The sequence below is a fragment of the Electrophorus electricus genome, chromosome 17, assembly GCF_013358815.1.
Source record: "Electrophorus electricus isolate fEleEle1 chromosome 17, fEleEle1.pri, whole genome shotgun sequence".
NCBI classification, from domain to species: Eukaryota; Metazoa; Chordata; class Actinopteri; order Gymnotiformes; family Gymnotidae; genus Electrophorus; species Electrophorus electricus.
Window position 1 is genome coordinate 7,489,508 of NC_049551.1, and position 27,524 is coordinate 7,517,031.

Sequence of the window (27,524 nt, forward strand, 5' to 3'; positions counted from 1 at the left end):
TGATTGTATGCATCACAATGCAGTTATATTTATAGACACACTGTACAGATGTTACATTCCAGCAGCACCTTTGTATGTTTATGTTCCTAAACTGAGCTATTTGTTCACAGACCCACTGCAATTTAGCAAATGTTAGTTGATATATGTAGTTTATATTTTTCATTGTGCAATATCTCTGCTGCTATATGACAATGAAGGAATCCAATCTAATCGAATTTAATCTAACAAACACAGGTCACTTAAATCCAGTGGGAAGTGTTTTTAATCCATGGTTCTGAGCCCTGGGATAGTACTCCAGGATAGTACACCCTTATGAGTAAAGGTCCTTCTGAACACTGCTGTTTCCTGGGCACCCACTTACCTGCTGTAATAAATATATAGAAGAAGACATGTGGGCATGGCTGTTCTAGTGTCTGAAATGATGATTAGGGGTGAGGTGTTTAGCAGGAGTGGGCCTTTCATCCTCCAGAAGTATTTTAGGAACCGACGCACTGTCAAACTGCCAACTTGCCTGGAGCCAGATAATCAGGTTCGTATTAATGGTTTGCCTCAGCGCTGGGTCTTTTGTCATGGAAACTGCTGCGTTTGTGGTAGGATGTGAATGTAAAGGGCACTCATGCTCCCAGAGGAGGGTTTTGGAGCCTCATTAAGCTAATGGGGCTCTCTTACGATACCACAAGAGAATCTGGGATGCGGGAAAAGAAACCGGAAAAAGGAAACCGTGCTACCACATTACTGAACCTGTGTGTGTGTGTGTGTGTGTGTGTGTGTGTGTGTGTGTGCTGGATTAGGAGGACTTTTAAATCAAAGTCTCTCTAGTTTTAGTTTGTTGTTATTTTGCTCTGTGCTGCATGTATATGTTTGTTGATCCATGTTGTGTTTGTTGTTGTAATGACACATTTCAGCAACAGTAACTGTATAATTCACTTGTAATGAAGTATTATCCTGGTAAATGCCTTTTGGTGACCTCGCTCTGTCTATCCCTGCCTCCGTGCTGGTCTCCACTCTGTAGATGTGGATGAGTGTGGCAGTGGCCACAGATGCCAGTACGGCTGCGAGAACGTGGTGGGGGGGTATCGCTGTAGCTGTCCCCAGGGCTACACCCAGCATTCCCAGTGGAACCAGTGTATGGGTGAGTGAGCACAGGCCCACAGAGAAGTGAACCAATCACTAAATGAAATGTGGATTTATGTATGCGCTTTCAGGACTGAAGAAAGTGTTTGGCTCTGAAGCTGATAAAATCATGATTTAGGACATAGTCATAATACACTATTTTATATAATTTCTATTTAATTTATGCGTATATTTGATACTTCCGTGTACACTGACAAATATTAGACAGATTCTATGTGAAACAAAGTCATGCTATAAAGATTGCTTGGGCACTAGCTCACCATTGCTGAAGGCATCTGTGTTTTTATATGGGTAGCTTAAGTGAAGCCGCTAATTTAAACTTCAAATTTCTTTTATTGCAAAAGACGGCTAGCCACAAACATTTCAGCTCACCACTTCTTTTTCATGCTATATGCTGCATGTTGTATGCCTTTTTTTGTATAAAATAGGTTTCTGCCATCTCTAGTGTTTGGTTCCAAATTTGCTCCATGTAAGATTAAAGGATTTTTTTTGCAGTAGAACAGCAGCACCCTCTAAGGAACAAGAATGGAAATGTTCCATTATTATCAGTAACAAAATGACATTCAGCACTGTTACTCACCCCCCCACCCCCCCACCCCCCCCCCACACACACACACACACACCCAGCAGTTACACAGAGAGGCCTAATCTGCGGTCTGGCTGTGCTACAGATGAGAACGAGTGCTCTACCCCTGGTGCCTGTGGCTCAGCATCATGCTACAACACGCTGGGCAGCTTCAAGTGCGCCTGTCCCTCGGGCTACACCTTTCAGCAGCCCTCCAGTAGCTGCCAGGATGTGGATGAGTGTGCCGCGCGTGGAAACCCCTGCAGCTATGGCTGCTCCAACACACAGGGTGGATACGTGTGCGGGTGTCCTCCCGCATACTCCAGAGTGGGCCAAGGGTGAGCACCAGAGAGGGCATCTGCATGTGCTCGGCCAGCGTTAGTCTTAAGTTTTTGTAGGTCTCAAGTTCAATTCCGAATAAAGAGTTCAGAAAACTTGACCATCACTAAAGTGAAAGTAAAATACCTCTATATAACAGGCACACATGTCTGATTGGATCTAGCAGCAATAAAATTCACATGAAATAAATGTTCATTATATTAACTCCATAAGTGATTTTTTTTTTTCAAATCCTTAAGTGATTTCTTTCTCTTGTTAAGCACTTCACAAACAGCCAACAATCTAGACCTTCTATCTTGTAATATGCTGTACTGAACGAGCAAGTGGAGGCAGTTGAGAATATTTCTGTGTGTGTGTGTGTGTGTGTGTGTGTGTGTGTGTGCGCGCATGTAGGCACTGTGTGTCAGGGCTGAGCTTTAGGAAAGGCCAGCCGGGATCTGCGGGCAGAGCTGGAGCGGTGGATGACCGCTCACCTGAGGGCTGCTACGAGTGCCGTGTCAATGGTCCCCAAAAGACAGGGGGCAGGAAGAGACGCACAGCCAACCACACAGAGCCAGAGGAGGTGAGAGAAATAAATCTATTGAAATAACAGGCACTACTATGCTACCATACTACTAGGTACTAAAAAATACTATATTTGTTTGTTTTCAGTAGCATTTCATCAAACATTGAATGCGTAAGCCTGAGATAAGATCGTATAAACTGAATGCCAGGATTGCAGCTTTGAGTGCAACATTTAGTCCCATGTTATTGTACTTGGTTTCTCTCTGCACAGGAAGCCCCAGTCAGCCTGGACAGTGTGGACATGGAGCAGCCCCTGGCCCTGACACTCAATATAACCCGGTGCACGCCCGAAGAGCCCATCCTGGAGCTGGTGCCTGCCCTCAGGTCCCTCACTCACCACATTTCCTACTCCATCAAAGCGGGCAACCGGGATGAGGTCTTCCGGCTCCATCAGCGGACTGGAACCTCCTATCTGCACTGTGCACGCAAGAATGCCTCTCCCGGGACGTACGTGTTAGAGGTGGCCAGCTCTCTGCTCTGCGGCAGTGCAGAGCTGCCTCGGTTCAAGGACGGCCGGGACCAAGGCTCCCTTTTGAGAGAGCTGGGCCAGAACCTGCATATGAAGCTGCACGTCACACTGCAGTAGAGCGCCACTGTGTGGCCCATACCAAAGACCTGCACCTGCTTTTTGACAGCTTCTCTATGCATCAGCTTCATAAGCCATTTGAACTTCAAAATCACGTACATCCAGTGGTCAACCTCCATGAACACACCTGTAATAAGCTTAACTATATATGGTTTGTATCGCTGAGCTAATAATATATTTGTTTTTCACACAAGTGTCTACAGAAGGCCTAGAGTGTAACTGCAGAGGCCTACTGTGTACTTATAATGGGTTCTTCATGGTGCTTATGGATGTGTAATTTACCTCTTTTGGAGGGACATCCAGAAACAAAAGCTACAACTCTAGACATGATGTCATTTACATGCAGCTAGAAATCACCATCAGGACAAGACACTTCTAAAAGAGCTGTATTATCTACTGCAGTCATCACTGCAATTGTGGAGATATATTGTAACACCTAAAACAATCTTAACAGTCACTTGCCAGATGTTGGTGTTAAAACCTAACGTGGAAGTGTGCTTGGAAGTGTACAATTTTACTGAATACTATTATTCTAAGTGAAGATTGAAAAATATGTATATATGATACATAGTTATTTCATTAAACTGCCTTTATATTTATTTTTTTTTCTATTTTGGTAGTTAGTAACAATATGCAATAAAGGTGTGATTGCTGACCAAAGTGATCACTGAAAACACCAAGAAAGGAAAACAGTTGGTTGTCTTTACACACCGTGTGGCTTTGGGGCAGGTCCTCGATTTGTCAAACATCCTTCACATACTTTTTCCCCTAGTTGAAAACATCTGGCCTTGAAACATCTGCTCCCTCCACCAAAAAGTCACCCTTTCATTCTGATGTAAAACACAGTAGAAATATAATTAGCATTAAAGTTGTTGATATGAAAAAACTACACTGAGACATAGTGAACTAAGTGTGAAAATTATGAAAGATCAGGTCAGTCAATATTATTATTCAGGTTTAATTAGCATTACAGATTTAAAAAAAAAACAAATGTAAACAATTACTCAAATAGCAATATGTAAGCATAACCACAAAAAGCTATGTACTATATCTTCATGAAGCTTGAAAGGGAGCTGCGATACAATATGTACCCTGTAAAATACATGATGCTCTTTGTCAGTTAAAGTTCTGTTGTACTTCATTAACATGAAGTGGCATTTTGACAAGTATATGTACCTTAACAGAACTGTACTAGTACAAAGAGTTCTTTTAATTATCTAAATTACAGTTCAACTTGCTAATGTCAAAAGTCAAAATTGTTCTGCATATATTATGCAGATATGCCTTTTTTTTTTTTTTTTTACTAAAAACTGTTTACAGGCTGGATGAGGGCTAAGAGCCAGTTTGAACATAACCAGGATTTATTACAGAAAAAAAATCCCAGCGACCCGAGAAATACATAACTACATCAGATGTTGGGCTTTCTAAAGCAATCAATTTAGATATTAAGAAGAAAAACTAAAAGAATAAAAAGTAAAAAGGGTGATGTATGGAAAATCCAATTACTTAAATGTGTGTCTTTGTAGTTATGAGATGGTCTCCTGTAGGCTTCCAGACCTTAACATCAGTCTGTTAGCGCAGGGGCAGCTAATACTGTTTGATCCTAATTTGTAAGCAATGCCTGCAGGTTTTCAGAGGGGTTGTGAAGGAATTTGCCAGCATGCGTGAAATCACACTACAAGGAAGTTCTCCTAGTATGCTTTCTCTAATACAGCCATACTCTGTGGGAACTGTGTACCTTTGCCAATTGTGTCTTAAATCAAACATTTTATCTGGTTTCTATTGCGTTTAATGTTCTTTTCATGTTTTCTCTTGCCCAAAACAAAGAATTCTTCATATTGATGGCTTGCATCATTTCCTCTGCTTAGGCTGGCCCAGTGGTTCTGAGCACTGGAGGATCTATGCACAGTTCTGCATCTTCATCCTCCTCCGCTGTTCAGCAAACTGATATGCCCCTAACGGGCAAGGTCAGCTAGTTTTAGCAAATGCACCTAAATGAGCAGTGCCTGACTGCATGCATGCTCAGCTTCGTATTGCCACCATCACCTACCTATTGGTCTCAGCAAGAGCAAACCAATTCATGCAATAAATTGTGCAGCACTCCCCCCCGGTAATTTTATATTTAAAAGCACTTTTAAAGAAATGTCAGCACCCATGGCAAGAGTGTAACAATGTGCTGAACTGTTGCAACACAGGGTGGCAGTGTTGTTCCACCTATAGCAACACTGATTATTTTGAAGTGGCGGCAGCAATTTCAGTAGTAACAGAATTAATGGATGATGTAAATTAATTTTACACGTTGATTAAAATTGGGTTTTTTTCAAAAAAACTTTTTAAATACAGGGGATTAGTACCCTATACCCATAAAATTTGATTAAAAGGATTGACAAATTTGTTTCTATTTTATTTATTGCAATAAAGATGTACAAAGTATTGGTAACTTTAAATGTTAAAATGTTAGAAAAAAGCATTTGTGACAATTAACAGTACAGTATATCAAAACATTAGTCTTCTGTCTAGATCAATTAGATCCACCCTTATGCTTGAGCAGAAAAACTCAGCCACTTGCCAATATCTTTTCTTTAAAAGGCATATAAAAGATAGAAATGTACAGATTAAAAAGAAAATCCTAGTTGTAAAAGAAATGAAATGAAAATCAACATGCATTTTAATTTAAAACAAATAAAATTAGAAGTAAAACAGGAGAAATCTACACTAAAATAAATATTTCATCCTCCATTTTAATTTGCCATTATTATTCCACTCCCTTAATTGTTCTGGCTAGACTAGGAGATATTTACAGGTTAATAAAGTAGAGTGTACAGTGTGAACTGGAGTTGAGGGAAATAGGGATGACCTTGTTTTTCATTATATATATATATATATATATATATATATATATATATATATATATATATATATATATATATATATATATATATATATATAAATAAAATGTTTTGTTTGTTTGTCTTGTTTGTTTTTGTCATTGTTCGTCATGGCTCCCAGGTTTGATGGTGAGCGAGAACTGGCCTTTGGCTACACATTCACAGGAAGTTCAGAGAAAGTTCATTAGCCTGTGAGAGCACATATGAAGTTCCTGTTCAGTATGGCCTTACACAGGATAGTACAGCTTTTGGGGGGGGGGGGGACGTTTGAAGTACCCCTTGATCCCATGGTATAGTAGCCTCTACTGCCACAGCTACATGTGGCCATACAGTTATGAATAATGCACACTTACAGTAAACACACATTAGGTGGTTGTTACATATATCCATAGCAAGTTTACTTGACATCTAAATATTTTCCCAATTTTAACTATATATAAATATATATTTTAATAATTTAAACACATGATGGCTAATTTCAGGATTATTTTGTAGTTGTTAGGGGAATTTGAGGTCTATACAGCCGCACACACACGCTGACACATGTAACAGATCTTAAACGAGACTGTACCATCTGAACTCAAAACTTCACAATGCCCACCGATTTGAAAATTAAAACTACATCACATATACTAAGTACAAAGTCCTTTTACACATTAGCGTGCGTGTGTGTTCTCTCTCATATATGAATATGAGAGAGAGAGAGAGAGAGAGAGAGAGAGAGAGAGCGCTATAAATATGAACATATTCAATTGTGCCTATTATTCACATGGTTATAGGTCATCAGTGTGTATTGTTGGGTCATGACGATATTTTCAGCAAACAGAGCCTGCCAACACGCGTCACATCATCAGGCTTGCCTTTGGACCATTGTGTATAAAGGTAGTTTGGAAAAAAGGGGGAAAAAAAAAAAAATTCTATATAAATATTTGCTCAAATGTAATGGAAGGACAATAACAAGCATCTTTTTAGCGCAATAGTGTTTACATTCAGTTGACCTTCCTATATATTAAAAAACAACATTATGTCACATGTTGAAGACTACCATGAGTGCAGAATGGAGGCAGTGTACCATGCAAAACCAACCAGCGAGTTGTTGGGAGTTTTCCTGTAAGGCTGAGTGGATCCATTTGACATTGGCAAGACATGGAAACAACCTCTCACATTCACCTCCTCAACAACATAAAACTCAGCCTAAGAAAATCCTGCCAATCCTGTGCACTGGATCTCTTCAACGGTAAGAAATTGCAATGTTAAAGCAGGACTGGAAAAGCACAGCGGGTGGAAGAGATCCAATCCTGAGTTTAGAGTGACTTAAAAACAAAAACGTTACCTTCATTTTAAAGCCTGGGTAAGGAGCACCACTCATCTTGGTGCACCTCCATAGAGGAACATGCATATCCCACTAGACAAGACCACAAACATGGGAAAAACCATTCTTGGTGCTGGTTTCAACCACCACATCAAGACATCCTGCAATCTGTCGCTTGGCCCTTAACAGCGGCTGTAAAACTTTAACAGGCTGTTCAAACTACACTGCGCAAGAGAGGGAAGCCCTAATATTTAACATGCAATTGAGAATGAACATGATATGCAGCTGTCCAATATCTTTGACTACAACACGAATTGAAAAGTTGGTTTGTGATAAAAGGTGTTGACATGCTTTACTGAAATGGCTTAACTCAGCCTCTACAGTTTTGAACTGCTTCAAGAAAGAAAAAAAAGATTACTTAGATGGGATGGCTTTAAGACAAATTTAACAAAGACTAAAGGGGGCGGGAGAAAAAAAATATTTTTTTTTTTAAAAAGCACTTTATATCAGACATTACATTCCATTTTTATGCCTATATTCTACCTCTCTATATCTGCATTTACCTGCTAATCAACCAGCCACTATGGCTTATAAGATAGAAGTTAAGGTCAGCAATCATTACTTCTGCTTTTAAGGCAAAGTCATCCTCTGTGGTAGGACCTACAGGTTTGTGGAATTTGCTAAATGTGGGTTGAAGACGTTACGTCACATTTTTGGTTGATTGTTCTTCGAGTGTCCATAACTGAATAGCAGCTTTGATGTCCCACTTGTTCTGGAGACACCTTCCTTTTAGACAGGTACCTGTTTAAGCACATCTTAAACCCTACATTGTTCATCTGCACTCTAGTGAAGTTCTACAGTATTTGTTTGGACCACCTATCGCCCATTCACTACATCTAAATTCTGATTTCACCCTCTATTCTGAGGAATTCTCACCCTCCACCTCAATAGAGCTCTGGAGATCATAACATCTGGAATTATTAGAGGATACTGTACTAAGGACACCAACATCCCTTCACAGTTTAAAGGAAGACCTGAAACCTGGAAAATAAATGAACAAAGACAAAATGCGACTGGACATTTTTAGACCTCAGTGGAAAAACAAGCTTTTTATGCTTAGAAGTGGAATCCTTTGCCAATACCAGTCCACTTGCATAAAACATTGCTAAAATCTTAAGGACATTTAAAGCCCAATTTTAGAAACATTCTACAACATCTACATGCATTTGAGCATCAGTCAGGGCAACATTTAATTTAATTTGACAGAACTGGAAGGCACATCTATAAGGCTATAGAAGGTGTTGCGAAGCATTCTGAATGATTTTCTTGCATGAGGAAAAAGCAAAACAGGGTAATTATTGCTGCTTCAAAGAGCAAGAAAAAAGATCCACAATTTTACAGTGACAAAAAAAATAAAATAATAATAATAAGACTAGAACAATGTGTTACTTCACACTCAAATGCTTGTGAGCCAAAAAACATTGACCCTAAATTATTGAACACATTCTCATCTTGTCCTCTATTGTCCTGATGGAACATTCCAGAAACAAACTGTGCTCACGTCCTCTGCTGTCATGCACGCCAGAGACAGGGATCACAGAGCTCCAGAAAACAAGACCTTCCCATAGTGCTTCTAGTCTCTCTAGGCCCCTCTTGACCATCACCACTACCTTTACAGTCCCAGGTGATCTATCTGCGTGTGTTGGGTGTGCACATTTGTGTTTAGTGTTGGTATATCGTTGAGGTGTGCTTCACAGGGTCGGTGACGAGCAAGCCGCTTAAGAATAGAACGTAAGAACGCTCTGGTGGTTGCCACGAACCAACAGGATAGGGGGGAGGTCCTTGGAGAGAGTATCTAGCCAGGCCATGTAGAGTGCGCTGGACACCGCTCCTTTTCTTGCCAGGGGCATACTCCTGTTGGACAGAAACAGAAAGCAGGGGTCAGTCAACGAAAATTAAAAACACCAGCACGCGGACGCATCCCAAGGCAATTGAATACAGAGTTTTGCATCTCCCCCCCCCCCCGTTTCACTGAGTAAGTGAGTATGAACGTGATCAGCGGGCTCCGACTGCTGCAGAGGGGTGGACAACTCAACACCACAGAGTTAGCCATGGTGGCTGAATCACACCATGAGCTGGCAGGAAGTGTGAAAGAATATGAACCTACTACTCATATCCTAGTACAGCGCTGGACTAATGCTGGTCTGTGTGATTTCCTTCACAGGTGGACTAGCCTTCATCTCTAGGATATACTGCGCATTGCATTACCGACCTGAAGTGACTTTTTTGCCTAAAATCTGATTTTTTTTTTTTTTCCTCCCAGGGATGTGTGGATACATAAATCCAAGGTTTTGAAATCAGATCTGGGTCACATTTGTATGCGGAGCTAGATCAGATTTATACCCGATTCATGGCTGACTTGAATGAGAACAGTCAGATCAGAACTCGTGGCATTTTTTCCTACACAAATGCACTTAGTGCCGTCAACGTCAGCCAGTACTGGCAGTGCAGATAAACAACAATGCAGAAGAACAGTAGCAGTGACGACAGTAGCTGTGAAGATAGAAAAAGCAAGAATTCTGGATTTTTTTTTTTTTTTTTTTGCCTTTTCAACTTGATAACTGTGCGTCATCCTCCAGAGCAAGCTACAATTTATACATGAGCTATTATTGCATCCATTTTGCTGGTTTTAATAATAAGACTTCTCACAAATATTTTTTTGTTGGTGGTGGCAAAAACATATCAAAGTGCGCGTGCATGCCATTTTGGAGGATAGATGTGGTCATGCTACAAATTAACACAGGCAAGTTGCAGGTTAATTATGAGCGATCGATAAACGATCAAGACAGGCAAATCTGATCTATCCCCGGGCTGTCCTGAGGGAGTGGGCTAGCGTCTATCCCCGGGCTGTCTTGAGGGAGTGGGCTAGCGTCTATCCCCGGGCTGTCCTGAGGGAGTGGGCTAGCGTCTATCCCCGGGCTGTCCTGAGGGAGTGGGCTAGCGTCTATCCCCCGGCTGTCCTGAGGGAGTGGGCTAGCGTCTATCCCCGGGCTGTCCTGAGGGAGTGGGCTAGCGTCTATCCCCGGGCTGTCCTGAGGGAGTGGGCTAGCGTCTATCCCCGGGCTGTCCTGAGGGAGTGGGCTAGCGTCTATCCCCGGGCTGTCCTGAGGGAGTGGGCTAGCGTCTATCCCCGGGCTGTCCTGTGGGAGTGGGCTATCCCTGATTTCCAGGTTATTACTTTCAACCATTAAAAACTGATTTACAACCAGCAGGACTTTATTCGTCTTAAATATGCAATAAGAAGGTAAATGTTCAGGTTTCTAGGAGGCATGTTCAGGTTTCTAGGAGGCACTGAACTACAGGTAGCAGGTATTACTGTCTAGTTGACAGGACCAAGGACAAACAGGTAGACGTTAGTTCAACAGCTAATCACTCATTTAAGATTCAGAATATCTGTAAGATTATCATACAAATTATGAAATACAAAGCAAAACATGTATTAAAAAACAAAAAATGTAGAGCTACTCAGTATCTATTTGTATTTTTCCCCCCCAAATGGCCAAGACAAAATGTCTCAGGTTATACTGCAACACTGCTTATTCACCTAAGGGACTTGCAAACAGGAATATGACCCCCCCCACCCACACAAGCAGGCAGTGGTCAAATAGATGCTATGTACCCACACAATCACTGATAGAGCCTTTTAATCCAGGTCAGCTCTACTTACATGACAATAAGGGTGGCTGAGCTGGAGTTCTCCTTCAACAGCTCGTTGAGTCTAATCTGACGATTGCTCTGTAATGCGAACACACACACGCACGCACACACATGCATGCAGGCACATAGGCACGCAAATTAGCCATAGCATGACACACTGGTGTAAGGTCGCAAGATGACCTTCGTATGTTGCTGAAGCAAACAGCGAGTATTTCAGTCTTGGTTTTCACCTCTACTGCAGCTGCCAGTACCCTGTTGGGTAGGAATCATTTAATGGGGTTAATCACGGTGCTATGCTTAACGCAACAGAACTCCGTCCAGCTGTGGAAGCTGACACGCCTCTCCAATAACAAAACAAACAGTATTTAATGAAAAGCATTCTGCTGGCATCATGCATATAATTGAAGTCCATTAACTTTACACTAGAGAGTGTGTAAGGTTTTAATTTAAAAAGCAACTGATGGTCTAGCCTAGTGAAAAAAATAAAATAAAATAAAATAGAGCCAGAGAGGCTGTCAGGGTCATGCCAGGGTTGTGCCCACCTTGGCCTTGTATAGCTCAATCTCATTGTCTGTGATCCTCCAGGGCTCGTCTGCTTTAAGCTGGTCTGCCACCTCCTGCTCCATGTCATCCTCATGCAGCCTGTAGGGCTCAATCATCTGGGCAAAATCTGTCAGACTGAAAAAGACACACAGACAGACACAGAGACACACAGTTATAACTTCACTCAAGGATTTTGGCTGATGCTTTTTTTAAACAAGTTTAATAAAAAAAAACAAAAAACAAAACACATTTGTATAGATGCTGTGAGTGGTTGACAGTAACAATGAAAAAGAATGTTGTGCACCGATATGGCTTCTCAGTGACTAGTAAAAACACAAAATAATGCCTAACAAATTAGCTTTGTTATACAGACATTTTGGAAAAAGCAGACCTTAAGGCCATCTATTTTGGAATTGTGAAATGGACAGTTGTTTTCATACCACACTGAGAAACAGACATCCTGATGATTCTTTTCACATTATGTTCAACATAACATAATGCAATTAGTCATGGCCCCCTGACCTCTGCCTATATACCATCATGGTCAGCACAGACCCCCCCCCCACCAAAAATCTCATACAGTGATTCAGTGGCCACTGTATTTAAAAATTAACCACTTAGGCCATCAGATTACATCTAAATCATCTTTCTGGTAGGTCTATGAACTGTGCTGTCATTAATCTCTCCACAAGCAGTCCCCTTTCGTAGGAGAAGAAAGCCCCCCCACCACAAAAAAGCCCCACCAAATCAGACCATGGGTGGATGAGTGTGTGTGCTCCTAATGCCCAGTAAATGAGCTCAGGTGTCACCAGCAGCCTTCCAAATCACTCAAGAAGCAAACAAGCATCCTCCTGTTCTCAGCCGCAGAGAGTGAATTACACTGCTGCTGATATTATGGAGTCCTCCATTGGAAGCACATGCAGAAAAGCACAGAAGATGAGCATCAAAACACTTCTAAATGATCTTTCTCATTGGCTGAGCGGTGATCAGAGAGCGAATGAGACGGATTCCTTGGCATGATCACACTCGTGTCGATCACCTGTTTGGAGGACTGACCCTCATTTGGAAGTTGTTTTATAAAATGCAAATGTGTATGCATGCAGCAGTTAATATAGGATAAAGACATCCAGCCCGTTTAGTGGTCGTTTAAATTACGATCCTAATGTAAATCACATCTGCATTTGATGTGAAGGACAGGAGAGAGGAACACAGGCAACCAATAGAAGGAAGGAGGAGAAGCATTAATTAATTAATTAGTTGATTAATTAATTAATTAATTATTCGCAAAGACAGTGCTGTTGACACCACAGCATGTGGTCTTTTGGTGGTGGACTCGAGACGCCGGCAGGGGAGAAGCCTGTGTGAGGTCAGCAGTGGCGATGGAGGCGCAGGCCCGGCCTACCTCTCGGCCTTTGGCTTCGTACTGATGTCTCCCAGGACGGTGATGTCAGAGAAATCTATCCTGAACTTGCTGAGCAGAGTGGCCATTCTGAGGAAAGGACAAGAGGAACAAAAAGTCGGTTAACAAAGACCTTCAAAGCCGTTGGAGTGCGGCATGCATTCAGGAAGCGCGGCTGAAAAGGGAACCCGCACCAGCGGCCTCAAAGTGTGGGGATGTTCGCCGTGGTCTTAGGACCTGGGAGAGATCAGCCGTGAGGTTGCCCGCTGGGTAGCAAGTTGCTCAGACTTAGAACTCACCTTCAAAGAAAACAGCTTCAATTGGGGGGGGGGGGGGGGGGGGGGGGGGGGAACCAAAAGCTCACCAACACCAGCAGGAGGAAGCGCCACATTAGCACTTTAGCGCGAAGCCTTCTGGCATTATTTCGCTTCCGACCGATTAGAACGTCAAAGCGCCACCCGACTGAGATATCCTAGGAGGTGTGATTTTCAAACCAAGCGATGATTCATATGCCAAACAAACCCAAGCTGAAGAGACTGATGGCCACTCAAATAGCCTGGATAGCCATTTGTGGAATCAAAAGCACAGTGGTGCTTTCTCACGCAGTCATCCCAGATTTTCACAGTACCCCACGTGGCTGCGCTTTTCACAGGTCTAATATATAATGCTCAGTATGCTATGATGCATTCAATTTGCACTAATAATTATGAAGGAACAAACAATATCATAACCTCAATTAACCGCTTTTGTTCGGTCGCTTAACAGCACGGAACACGAACAACAAACAGGGCGCGAGGCACACGAGCGTGGCTTCATGCTCTGCACAGAGTTCACCGAACCCCAGCCATGCACACGCCCCCTGCGCACTGTGAAAAAGATCAGCCACTGGCACACTGCTAAATTTAGCAAACAAAGGGTCGGCAGGCAGCTGCAAAGGACAATGGGAAACATTTGTGTTGGATAATGCTGCCACGTGGGTACAGAGTGAGCAAGAGAGCATGAAAAAGGGAGACGGAGAGAGCGAGAGAGAGAGAGAGAGAGAGAGAGAGAGAGAGAGAGCGCGCCAGCAGCACAAGGGACCCTGCATAAAGTGCATAAAGCATAAAAGCACTTTAGGTAAAAAGACACATCCTAAAGGGCTTCACTGTGCAGGCGTAAATCCCATAAGGTTGAGCACACCAAGAAGCCACTCCTCAAGGCACAGCAACAAGTCCTGTGGCGAGTTACCTCCGGGACATCATACCTTACATATCGCTTATTTAATACCCAGGTATTAAATGTGCAATACCAATATTACCATTTAATTACATATTAAAGAAACAGATAAAAAAACAAAACAAAACAAAAAAAAAAACAAACAAACACACAACAAACATTCACAATACTGGATTTTTTTCAGGGGTGGGGCGCTTTTTTTTTTTTTTTTTTTGAAGTTAAAAAAAAAAGGGCACTAACGATCGGCGGTCGTGGTCGATCCTGTTGATCTTGCCACCGATGAACACGCGGATCTTGCAGTCCTTCCACTTCTTTTTGTTGGTGAGCAGGTAGGGGATGAGCAGAGTGAGGCCTGCATGGGGCACAACACACACAGCTCAAAAAGGGGCGCGCGGACCGCAACGCTTCTGCCGCACGTTCTGGCGAGAGCGCTGGAGCGGGGACGCACCGCCATCGTCGAACAGCCACCACACGTCCACCGTGCCCTTTCCCTGTTCCTTCTGGAACTGGCGACTGGCCTCGAGCAGCTTCTGGTCGTCCACGTTCAGCGGCGCCGTTGGGCTCGTTTTATCTGCAGTCACACGCACACCGCAACACGCACACAAAAAAAAACACACATCAGCTAACGTGCTCCGTCAGAAGCGAGGAAGGACGGCGCGGTCGGCTACTCTGCCGCATTCGGCTGCGACACCGGCATGGCATGCAGCAAACAGTGGTGGGAAAATTCAGGTTTGTGTTTTATCCGAAGGCCACAGAGTCACAGAAGAATGAAGCCCCTGAAGAGAGCCAGGGCTCCACACTTCCGAGCAAAGGGCTCAACTATTAGCCAGAAAATTAAAGCGCTCACTCCTGTTTCCCAGAAATTAGGAGCTCCACCATGTAACATTAGAGGCACTCTGCTGCACAGAATTTCATAATTTAGTTCTTCATTAGAAGCAGATTTTGTGAAGAGAGAAGTGAGGAGAAACAAAACCATGTTAATCAAAGCAGAGAAACAACTACGTGTGTCTGCACACACACACACACGGAGTTTGGTGATAGTACCACACAGGTAGGCCGGAAGCCATGAGGAGAGAGTTTGAAAGAAAGCCAGCAGAACTAACACCACGACCAACATTACAGCCGAAGAGAAGAGTTCTTCTTAAACAACATCTAACTAGGCAGTGGGCACATCGATAGCGCTAAAAAGAGCAAAAGGAGAGAGAGAGAGAGAGAGAACTCAAAACACAAGATAGACTGCCTGCCTTTTCTCAACAGGGGCTGTGTGGGGGCTTTGCCGTCATCCTCGTCATCTGGATAAAGTTCCCAAAAAAATGGGAAAGAAGAGGGGGAGAAAAACAGAGGAGAGTTAACGTTTCGCTGCTGTTGTGATGGGAAGCGTGCGTCAACAGCGAGGTACAAAGGCAGGTCTGTTCTTTTAACTCTGCATTAGAAACAGCTCTGAATAAAATAAACTGCACTCCACAAAAGGAAAAACAAAAACAAACAAACAAACAAACAAAAATGCAAACACAAACACATCAGACACTCAATACCGATCTCGTCATGTCTTAGGAGTGAGGCATCAACCTTTAAATGAACACAATATACACTGTGCTCACACATACTGTAGCTGCATCTCTCACGCACACACCTCTTCAATATGCCATCCGGGATGAAGGAATTTAGGCGCATTTGGGACTGTCATCTGATAGTCATCACTGAAAAAATTCCCTCCACCATCATTTAGGTTCACACAGATCCTTCTTATACCATGAAGGAATTTCCCCTCACATTTTCATGCTTCAAGGCACACCTTCTGAAGAATCCTTCTAGAATCTCCAGAGGGCTCCTCTATAACTCACATAAGATATGCTTTGAGCTGGACTTGCACACAAGGATAAGCCGATTTCTGAGGAAATCATAAGGGAGCCGGTATTGGAGTTATTGACGATATTCTTCAGTGTGTTGTTGTTCTCACCCAGTTCTGAGTCCTCCTCAGCCTCAGTCAAGGAATCCGTGACCCTTAGTATCAGATTTACGGACTGGCACTAACACAGACAGATAATCGGCCCTGTTCTCAGGACAATTTAAGAGCACTGGCCAAAAACACAAATAAAAAGTTTAAGCAGTGTTGGAGCGGGCCAAAAAACCTTCTCAAACGCAAAATGTCATCAGGGAACGGTGAAATATGCTAAGCACCCATCAGAGCAGACCGCACTCTGCATCAGCCAGCTGGCCGCAATTTCAGATAGCGTTCATTAACGCGCCCCGTGAGGATCAGCTCTCTCAAACAACCCCCCCCGCACCTACGGGGTCGTCCTACACGTGATGTCACATGGAAGAAGGGGAAGGGGGCCCTTTAAGAGGGCTGAGACATGGACAGCGTGACGTGACGTGAGGCATCGTGTAAATACCACCACCCTGCGCCATTCCCAGCCCAGCTGCTTCCCGTTTGTGGGAACCAGCTTCCAGTTTATTTGTTGCAAAGTCACTGGGGTAGATGTCTCAGTGACCCCACATGACCTCAGACAAGGACATGTGAGATGTGATGGGTTTTAGCAAATGCAGCACTGAGGTCCCGCGGGAAGAGCCAGGAGTCACGGGAGCAAGCCACAGCACTTCCTGTGCACGCAGGAAAACTGGGTCTACTGAAAAGGAGCATTTGTAAGAATGCGAGAAAGATCCTGAGGCATGAAATCAAATGTTTTATCTTCCCAGCAATGTCTACAACAGACAAGATTTTTCTCCCCATCTGTCAATATTGAGGATGTTTCTTGCAAAACAAAAACACCTTTCAGTGGACAAATCATTACCTTCCTCACCAAATGTCAGATTTTTTTTTTTTTTTTTACTTAATTGAAGCTCTTAAGTTCATCCAACAAACAGGCAAACACACACGGCCGCTTACCTTTCTGGACAGCTGGACTGTTCTGAATGCTTGCAGTCTTGGAAGAGGGCTTGGAGGAGTCGCCGTCCGAGTCTTTGCTCATGTCGATGGACACCACCACATCCTTCATGGCTGAAGTATCATCTTTGGAGGCAGAAGAATCACCTAGTTATTACACAGCATATATGTTTTGAGCCACTGTGCAAAGAAGTCCAAGCAATTTTAAATGGAATTTAGCAGAAATAAGGTTTCCTGTTTATGGAAAGCCACATCATTACAAGGATAATTTATTTTACCCAAACATAGAAGTCCTTTGACTTTGAAATATTTAACTCCTAATTCCTACTACTTTAGGCTTCAATGGACCATAAGCAGGAGCCTTTTCAAAGCACAAGGTGTGCCTTGTTAGCTACTAGGGCATATTCAATGGACAGCTGTGAGGATTTGCATCAGTATAAAAAGACACATTACATATGTAATGTGGACACTGAGGAGAATGGAAAGCCAACAGCAATGCATTAGCTCAAAGAAAGTCGTTAACGGTACTTTACCATACCAATGTATTGTCATTAAAATAAAAGTAGCTTGCAAGGTTATCATCTAAATCATCAATATCACAATATGTGGCAGGGTCTGCACTATACCTTGGCCTTGGATATGGGAAATATCAAGTCCTTCTCTCAGTCTGAGAATGACAGCACCATACTGGAAGTCAAAGGCATCACTAGAAAACACACACACACACACACACACACACACACACACACACACACGTTAGCAAATTGCGGCAGGAAGTCGGACATCAAGCAGATTGGTCTGTGATCTGTTTACATTGGAGCTGTACTTTTCCACCAGGATGGAATGATTACCATAAATACTGCCTGCGAAGAAACGAGCATGAGCACATATTTTGCTGTTAGAGGGTGCGGGACATTCGCACCGCTGAAGGGAGAGCCCCACAGCCCCGGAGGCGCTCGCACCAACCCGAGCCGCTTCTACGCAACCGGCTGCGAGAAATCCCCCGCGGGTGCTAGAACTCTCTCTGCCCCTTAATCCATGCAGTGCTTCTTCGCAGCCTTGCATGCCAGAAGCGTCTTAGCACATGGAGCGCCGTGCAAGGAAAGAGCGCGCGACGACTTGAATTCTCTCCCCTTCATACCATGACGACGACGCTGCAAAGTTCTGCAGGAGCTGTATTCTACATGGCACCATGCATGGGTGAAATGTTGGCAGGCTCTTTCGTTAGTCTCCCTTGTATAATAAACCACACATTTTAGTACTGAACAGTGCCCTTCAAAAAAATTAAAAAAATTAAAAATCGGATCACGAGCTCCACATGCCTTGCAGTCAGGTTATGAGCCTAGACTAAAACGGACTTTACAGTGTTATATCAAAGATCTCAAATACAAACCATCCAATCTGTGTCTGTTGGCATTATGTAAATAGATTCAACATTCCAGGGTGCCTAGATCAGTTTTGGCTCTGGTGCCTGACTCACTGTATCAGGTTGATGTAGGTTTCTGTATCCTTCATGTCTGCACTTCTCCAGTCGTTCTTGAAGCCGAGCACTAGTGTGTTTGGCCTCAGTCTCCCGAGCCCCACAGCCTGAGAAGCACATGCACGGAGTCAGAGCTGGAACACCCCAGAGCCAGAAGACATGCCCAACAAGCCTACACTTGTTCATCTAAATAGTGGGACTTTGTTTTTGTTTTTATTTTAAATATATATATATATATATATATATATATATATATATATATATATATATATATATATATATATATATATATATATATATATATATATATTTAAATTTATATTTATAACACACACACACACACACACACACACACACACCTGTAGAAGGTACTGTGTGCCTTGTCGCAGGTCCTCAGCAACGACGGGGCTGTAAAAAGACTTGGACTTGTTGTTGAGAAGCCAGCGCTGGTAGCGCAACATGTCGCTGTTCAGCTCTTTAAAGTTAGGCCGGCGGGAACACTACAGACACAGAACAAAGGCAGGTCACGACAGAGTAGAAGAGGTCCAAGGCCCTCACCCAACAGTGAGATGTCCTTACAATGGCTCATAACCACACACACACACAAAAAAATGCCCGTTTATGAATTCTAATCTTCAGAGCTTGATTAGCCATAATGAAGGAGTGGGAAAGCGAGGCACTTTACAACAGGAACATGCTCGGCCTGCCCAGTTTCTGGGTTTGGTAATGGAATATGTGGTGGGAGCCAGCGGAAGGGTGCTGGGCTCCTCCGGGTCCAGTTGCGGGAGCCTGATGGAACCGGCTCCCAAACAACGTGCTTTTGATTACCGCAGTCGGCACGGCCCAGCAGGGGAGCAGCTGTAAAGTGCCTTTTCACAACTATTACTTCAGTGCCTTCCCCAGCACTGGCATAATGGACCACAACTTTATTGTACAAATGGGCATTTAAATGCACAAACAATCTAGAAAACAACAAACTATTGTGTTGAAAAACCCATAGTTAGAGAGTAGCAACATAAATTACTACACCTTTATAGACTGAATGGCTATAGATTCCAAAACAAATATTTAAGGACACGCATGTTTTTTTATTAATTTAAACAAGCGTTTGCTGTAGGCGGTGTGCAGTTGGGAACTTACGATGCGCACATGGCCACAGACCATGAGGCCAACATTCTTGGTGAAGGCGTGGACCAGATTGAGGAGGGCCGGGCGAGAATTGGGCGCTCCCGTCATCACCAAACACTGCGGCCTGTGAAAAACAACCGGGCGACGCCATCATACCCTGCCATTAAGAACAATTTCCTCGACACACCTTACCTACGGCTGCTGAATTAGTTCAGTTAACATGATGCGACAAACAAGCCGTGTGGAGAACAGCAGCCACCAGAATGAGTAATTGGACAGGTCTACCTTCACATGACCTTCACAGATCACCTCTCTGATCAGTCAAAGAATGTGAGAAGTCCAGATTAGTGTACTTCAAAGACACAATGCTACAAAAAAAAGGATTACGGCCAGGCAAAAGCTAAGAGTAACTCGTTTGATAATCAAGCTATTATCAGACACTCCCTAATTCTCCACAGGCTTATTGCCATGGGAACACTAAGAGGCTGTGCTCTGGTTAGAGTTTCCTTTATTTCAGCTCGTACGGTCCTGATAAGCTGAAAACTTGCTTAAAGTTAATGAGATTAGAGTCGCTCTGCATTAATGCCACACTCTGTAATGACCTACTGTAATGTGACTACTTACTTTTCAAATCAGCATCTTCTCACCTCACATTAAAAAACAAACCATTCAGAGAACAAGAACTGCACGCGAACGCCACCGTTTTTGCTGCACACAGAGATCAGACTGAGATCAGACAAGGGATCTTTGCTCCGTACAGACTCTGATTCCCGACTCCTACGAACTGCTCACCCAGACTGGCCACTCAAGTGCAGCGGCGGTCGCATTAGCAGCTGACAACCTTTTTTTTTTTTACTCTAAAAAGCCTTGCGGTCTGCCAGTCGGAACCAGGCAGATAAATGGATATGAAGGGGAAAGCAAGACACTAATCACTACCAAAGTGCAAAGTGGTGTGTAGACCTGCTCTTTAATGCTTGGTGTAACTGCAGACAGCAGAATGCACCTCTCATTATGCAGACATTGTAGAAGGGAATCCACAGCCCACTTTATAGTTCAAATGTGAAAACACTTCACATTTAAAATTGACAGAAACAGATCACAAGCACCACTACCACCACCGGGTCATATTAGCCCTACAGTCTTGAACTAAATTTTACTACCAAAAATGATTTTTCTTGTAAAACCCTCTTAGCCCATGACTTGGTATTTGTCAATAAAATCAGACTAAAATACATCTCTTTGGCTTCTATGCTTCCATTGCAAGGTATTTGAAGATTGATGGGAATGTCAAATTGAACTTGAAAGCAACGGTATACTTCACTGTCTTATGTAAGCCTCTTGTGGCGATTTCATGCTAGTAGAAATATCTGCAGCATCACACTGCAGAGTCAGGTTACTGACTGTGGCATATCAGCAAGTACAGAACAGCTCATCTTAAGTTTTGTGGTACAGTATCCTGGAGTGCAGGAAAACAGTGCTCTCTGGGTGTGTTTTCAGAGAGAACAAAACCCCATCACTGGGAATCCTTGAAAGCCGGAGCCAGTAAACCATTATAACATTATCTGGGGAAAACAGGGATTGCCTAAAGCAGACTGTGCTAAATGGCACATGCGCACACATGAAATGTGCAAACAACCTGCATTAATCCAGAATCATTAAACCTCAGAAACAATGAAATACACCATCTCTCCTATAATGGTGAAATCAAGTGTAAAATAACAGGTATCTGGTCAATTTCTTTATAAGAATCTTTATAACAATTAAGACTAAAACAGGAGTAAAGTGAGTGCTCTATACCTGAAGGTTTTCACGTGGTCTGAGACACCGCAGAGCTGCAGGCTGTGTGTCAGGGCCTGGTGGTAGGTCAGTGCCTGGGTGGAAGAACCCCAGTTCACATCTGCAAATGGAGCACATTCAGTTCAGCCCCCCACTATTGTAACCTCGAAACCTGTTCCCTCTCTAGCAACATTTACATAGCTGTGTGTGCTCGCATGTGGTCTTAGGCACTGTGAAGGTCATTTACACAAAAACCACACCCCCCGCACGAAAACAAAGAGAACCGCAGAGTACTTGGGGGGTGAGTGTGTGTGTGTGCATGCACGCTGCATGGGAACCATCGGCATCTGCCCTGAGTGCACCAGTGGCCCGGCATGCCGGTGACCCAGAGGGCTGCAGACCCTCGAACGGACCCAGCGTGCTGACCAGGCTGGTGCATGCACATGCACCACCCCTTCTGGGTGCAGGACTGAACAAGGACAGACCCCAGCCTAGTCCCTGCCTTAGGCAAGTGTGGTCACTGCTTAGGCACAGCTAGCATTAGAGACAGCCTAGACCATAGAAACACTTGTGGGAAACACTACGAATGGCCTCAGTGCAAAGAGTTTCACACATGATCTGGTTACTGCTTACAGGTAATCTCTCACTATGAAACACTTAGGGGAAACACTACAAATGGCATCACCTTTCTAAAAGCCTGTGGCTCTTCTCTATAGGCGCTCGTGCATGTTTACATCTGTGGGTTGTATTTGTTTAACACATTGCTGAAGGGCAGTAAATAGAACAACCTTCTAAACTTACTGCATTGCTAATCTCATGAGTGTGATGGTTTAATATATTCAGCACATTTTGAAACTCATTAGCTAAGATGAACTAAAAGATATTTAACAATGGATTCTGCACTTAACCGAGTGCCGTACAAGGCTGTAGAGAATTACAGTCATGTGTTAACATCTAACTGCCCTTAACCCACCATGTGTGTCTATCCCGGGGAGAGTCTTAAAAATAAATAAAATTCCACCCTTACTAAAGCCTATGTATGTGTTTATTTATTTGCCAGGATTGCATCAATATGCTTTGAATGAGTCTACATTCTGTGAGCTGTTCTTGTGTGCGGCACTATACCAAAATCAACTGTACGGTTGTTTTGTTCATTATCAGGCCATCGAGTGGAATATTAAAATGAACATGCCTGTTCTTACTGTATCACCTTTGGAGAACAAACACTTTTAGAGAACTGGGACATAATGAGCTGAATCATCACACTGAATCTTGCTATTGTGGGACCGGCTCAGCATGGAAGCCTTCACAGCAACTCCAACCTAAAATAGAACAGCAGCTCCACTGCAGTGTGTGTGTGTGTGTGTGTGTGTGTGTGTGTGTGTGTGTGTGTGTGTGTTTGCGCATGGCTGTGCTGCACTGTGATGCAAAACCCGTCTCCCTCCCAATGCCCAAAAGCCATGCATCAGCAGGGAAAAAAAAGAATGAAATAAATAAAGCTAAAAAAATATTAATATCCAGGCAAAATACAGTTCAGAACAAAATTGTTCATGTCTATCTTAAGTGGACACAAAGTCAGAAAAGATGGCTCCATTACGCATTCCTGCAGCTGACCCAGTTCAGCAGTAGGAAGGAATTTAAATTAAATAGTAATTAAGACTGAGAAATATGGACAGGGAAAATCATTCCATGGGGATACGGAACAATTACACCAAGTTTGTTTTTTATATATATTGGTTTGTTTTGATTATGTCAGATAAGAAGACAGACAATGCAAAGAACAGTTTCACACATGCAGAGCCACCGGCATACGGTGGCATAACGTCTCACTATGACACAGCATCTTTGATCCTTGGGGGTGGGAGCCGTACAGGATCTTACCTGGCTTCTTGTAGCTCACGTAAATGTAGAGAGACAAGACGATGACGTTGGTCAACAGGGCTGCCCACCAGTTGATGACGAACATGACCACACAGCAGAGCACGGCTCCGGCCAGGGACACCCACATGTTGTAGTATTTAAAGCTGGGTCTCCACCCTGCCCAACATATGCAGGAAATAACGTTTAGAGGTGGGCGGTGCTAATCAACACAAGACTAATTGTGTTTGGCCTTTTGTGGCCCACTGATACAAATCCCAAAATGAACAGAATGTGCTACGGAAGTCTATATTTTACATCTGGTGCAAAAGTGTTGCTGGGCTAGTTAAAAAACATTTTAAATACTAGTTTATATATTTGGTACTTTAAAGATTGTACCAAACATAGTAAATACATTCTTTCAACTCAGTGTTACTTCTTTCCTACCAAGCTCTAAGCATTAAGGGTTATGTTACGCAAAACCCGGTATAAAACTCATATTTTGTGTGGCCAAGTAATGATCCTCCATGTTTTCCTCACCTGGTCCAACACAAATATAACAAATCCATTTCCTGGCTGGGACAGTCTACCACAGTGGACTCACAGTTTACATAAGCATGGGCACAGACTTGGATTAAAATGAGTTAGCACCAGTTAGGATACACATGAGAGGTTACTGTAACTACAGGGGTTTATCTGACAAAAGATCTACTACTAACCAAATGGCATTTTAGTGAGGTCAAGCAATTAAGCACTTGAGCTGTTACACTGTAATGCTAGGAAGGGAGCAGGACATAAAGGGTACACTTGACCATTAAAAAAAAACAAAATAAAACATAAAAAAAGTTCTACTTTATGAGAAACAGGACAAGTCAGTGAGTGTGAAATATTTCCTTGGAAACTGTACCCTTTATGTGCATGGAACTGTGTACGTAGGAACATTGTGAAGAACATCACAATTAGATCGAAGATATCTACCTGGTAGTCTTCTAGTGCTTTGGTATTGAAGGAAGGACATATCTCTTTACACAAAGAATAAATGATAATCTTGACATCAGTTTCAGGATAATATGCAAAATCCCGATCAAGAGCCAACAAATGATATTTTGTCAACGTGTTTTATGATGGAAAATAGTGAATAGTAAACAGCGACTGACAGAAACGTCAAATAAATGGCTCTCAAAAGCATTTGTCTAGAGATATTAGCTTAAACGGTAGTCCACAACTTATCCATGAAATTGTTTTAAACATTCTAGTCTGGAGAAAGCTTTTAAATCACTGCTTTTATAGTTTCTTTATAATCCCGTTTAAAAAGATTCCCCCAATTCCCTATAATCATTTTTACCCATTGGTCCACATGTTGCATATAGTGTGTCAACATGGGGAGATCAATATGGTCTCCCCAGGTCCATAAACAATATGCAACACCACACTGCCACTTTACATTTATTCCACTTATTCATTTATAAGCCAGACCCTCACCACAATCATTTGTACCTCTGAATTACATCTCTGACCAATAAAAGCACTTAACACCTATGACTGTTAACATATACACATGCTATAAATCATAGTAAGGGTATTAAACATAGGATATTCTAAACCATCTACGCATCAGTAACTGTTTCGCTCTTCATAAGCAAGTGAGAGCCTTACCAGGAGAGTTGGCCAGAGAGGCATGGAACACGGAGAAATTGATCAGGGCGTAAGAGGCCAGGAAGAAGTTGGATATGATCGGCGCAATGACGTTGAGTTCAGCTGCAACCACGAGAAACAGACATGCAGGTTTTATGAGAAGCCATTAAATATGAGGCGGAACTATGTAGAGCCCCCGTGGGGAACGCCGGCGTACCGATTAGGATGAAAGCCAGAGCGATGGCAAAGGTGAGAAGATAGCCACGTAGGGGCTCATTGTTCTTGCCGTAGCCCTTGGCGAAGCCGGCAATGCCTGGGTAGATGTTGTCTTTGCATAAAGCCTGAAGGGGAGGAAGGTTAAGTGACAATCATTTTTACATGAATATTTACTAAAGTGCCCTGTTTGTACTACTAAAGAAAGCCTTTATCCGGGATAGATGTTATTGTAGAGGCCCACCTGGAACACTTTGGGAGCGCTGACCAGAGAGGCCAGGGCCGAAGAGAGAGTTGCAGAGAAAATCCCTGCTGTGATGAGAGGCCCAAAACCTGAAACCACACTCATAACCTTGGGGTGGAGTAGGGAGAGAAGGGAAGCTGGTTTCAGTTCAGCTCAGCTCAGCATCAGGCATACTCTGTACACAGCCCATGCTGTAGCTTAGATTTCACTACTCACTGCCTTACCTGGAAGTCATTGTGGAGCCCATACTTGCAAGAAGACGACTGACTTCCATTAACTGGCTTGCAGGAGGAGAAGTCATAACCATACTTGCAGGCTGCACCATTGCATTTAAAGTCATCAGTCATAGTGCTATTGATCACAACGCCTGTGGCATCTCTCACAATGCAAGAGCCTAAGAACAAGGAGAAAGAAAAGGACCAGGTTGAAGATGAATTGGCCAAAAAATAATTTTAAAATGGCAATATAGATGTGAATACAGGAACACAGGAAGCCCAATTCCCACCCATTAGCCAGCTGGTTTCCCTCTGTCCTAACAACCAACCTGGAAGGTTCAGGCAAGCATGTGCTTCCTCCGAGACACATGAAGCCCAGCACAACATCTTTTCGAGCTGCCGGCTATACTGTAATACAGGGCAGCTGAATGCACTTGGAGGAAGGCATTAACTGCCCGTGTCAGCATGCATGAGCACACAGGCTGGCTAGTGTCGCAGAGAATGTCAGGGGACAGAGTAATGCCATCACTCTCACCCAGAAAGCAATCCCAATTTTATTCGATTGGACTCCTAGCCACTGATGGCTGAGAAACCATCAAGGATTGAACCAGTGACCTCTCAGTCATAAGGGTAACACTTTTCTGTTGCACCTCTCAGGGGCCCCAGAGCAAATTGGTTGACTACTGACAACCATTTACCTGCAGATATAGCAACACCCATGTAGACCAAGCCTGTGATAAGAATGGCCAAAAGAGTTCCCTTAGGGATCGCCATCTGGGGATCCTACAAATGCAAAAAAAATAGTGAAAGAATGTAAATGCACTATATTTTATGTTGAGACCACTTTAATACTGTGCATATGTTATGGGAATGTGACCACAACTCACTGCAAGATCTCCTGAGATGTTGGCCCCAGCGAGAATGCCAGTGGCTGCAGGGAAGAAGATGGCAAAGACAGAGAAGAACGTTTCTCCTCGGAAGTCCGGTGCTAAATTCTCTAGCAAGATGCCAGCTGAAGAAGAGAGGAGTTACAGTCACAGAGGGCAAAAGGCATGTGGAAAACAGTAACTTTTGTGGCAATTATCTAGAGTCGTACTCCCAAGAGGGCTTATTAGTACCATCATAGCTAAAGAATCCATATTTTTCCTTTGACTCGATGAAGATGAATGTGCCAATGAAGTAGTTGAAGATGGCACAGATCAAGATAACCAAAAGGAAAATCTGGGCCTGCAAGATCAAAATCAGCATATTAATACACACACACAGACACACAGACACACACACACACACACACAGACACACAGACCCAGACACGGACAGACACACAGACCCAGACACGGACAGACACACAGACCCAGACACGGACAGACACACAGACCCAGACACGGACAGACACACAGACCCAGACACGGACAGACACACAGACCCAGACACGGACAGACACACAGACCCAGACACGGACAGACACACAGACCCAGACACAGACAGACACACAGACCCAGACACAGACAGACACACAGACCCAGACACAGACAGACACACAGACCCAGACACAGACAGACACACAGACAGACACCCACGCAGACACCCCCAGACAAACACACAGACACACATAAATTAAAAATCACACCTTGGCCTCCCACTCCATGCCTGCCACCGAGATCCCCAGAAGGATAATGACAGTAATAGTTCCAACGATTCTGATGTCATTGACTTGATCAAACATGGTGGCACCAGCAACCTAAGCCACAATTAATAGATTAATAAATTAAAAATTACCCCAGAATAAGTTAATCTGCAGTAGCTACATACAGCATTACATTTTTT

The 27,524-nt window shown here is 43.3% G+C and overlaps 2 protein-coding genes across 7 annotated transcripts in view; one reads left to right on the forward strand and one right to left on the reverse strand.

Annotated features, from left to right (window-relative positions):
* LOC113581173 (fibrillin-2) overlaps positions 1-5,791 on the forward strand; it is a 61,928-nt gene extending 56,137 nt beyond the window's left edge. For all 3 annotated transcript variants that reach the window (XM_027016129.2, XM_027016130.2, XM_027016131.2), the window contains 4 exons: positions 1,013-1,132; positions 1,806-2,037; positions 2,432-2,600; positions 2,814-5,791. In XM_027016129.2, coding sequence (XP_026871930.2) covers positions 1,013-1,132; positions 1,806-2,037; positions 2,432-2,600; positions 2,814-3,188 — 896 coding nt within the window. In that variant the 3' untranslated portion in view covers positions 3,189-5,791. The remainder of the gene's footprint in view (positions 1-1,012; positions 1,133-1,805; positions 2,038-2,431; positions 2,601-2,813) is intronic.
* A 581-nt stretch (positions 5,792-6,372) lies between these two features.
* slc12a2 (solute carrier family 12 member 2) overlaps positions 6,373-27,524 on the reverse strand; it is a 47,017-nt gene continuing 25,865 nt past the window's right edge. Inside the window, exons 6-27 of one of the 4 annotated variants that reach the window (XM_035535395.1) lie at positions 27,328-27,438; positions 26,816-26,924; positions 26,585-26,709; positions 26,396-26,480; positions 25,707-25,876; positions 25,483-25,590; positions 25,243-25,366; positions 25,047-25,148; positions 23,415-23,570; positions 21,555-21,654; positions 19,770-19,881; positions 18,989-19,129; positions 18,630-18,736; positions 17,776-17,855; positions 17,153-17,275; positions 15,507-15,554; positions 14,711-14,833; positions 14,503-14,614; positions 13,051-13,137; positions 11,648-11,783; positions 11,116-11,183; positions 6,373-9,302 (exon numbers count right to left, since the gene is read on the reverse strand). In XM_035535395.1, coding sequence (XP_035391288.1) covers positions 9,167-9,302; positions 11,116-11,183; positions 11,648-11,783; positions 13,051-13,137; positions 14,503-14,614; positions 14,711-14,833; positions 15,507-15,554; positions 17,153-17,275; positions 17,776-17,855; positions 18,630-18,736; positions 18,989-19,129; positions 19,770-19,881; positions 21,555-21,654; positions 23,415-23,570; positions 25,047-25,148; positions 25,243-25,366; positions 25,483-25,590; positions 25,707-25,876; positions 26,396-26,480; positions 26,585-26,709; positions 26,816-26,924; positions 27,328-27,438 — 2,463 coding nt within the window. In that variant the 3' untranslated portion in view covers positions 6,373-9,166. Of the gene's footprint in view, positions 9,303-11,115; positions 11,184-11,647; positions 11,784-13,050; positions 13,138-14,502; positions 14,615-14,710; positions 14,834-15,506; positions 15,555-17,152; positions 17,297-17,775; positions 17,856-18,629; positions 18,737-18,988; positions 19,130-19,769; positions 19,882-21,554; positions 21,655-23,414; positions 23,571-25,046; positions 25,149-25,242; positions 25,367-25,482; positions 25,591-25,706; positions 25,877-26,395; positions 26,481-26,584; positions 26,710-26,815; positions 26,925-27,327; positions 27,439-27,524 lie in introns of all 4 variants that reach the window. The other 3 variants (XM_035535394.1, XM_035535397.1, XM_035535396.1) reach the window with 3 other exon arrangements.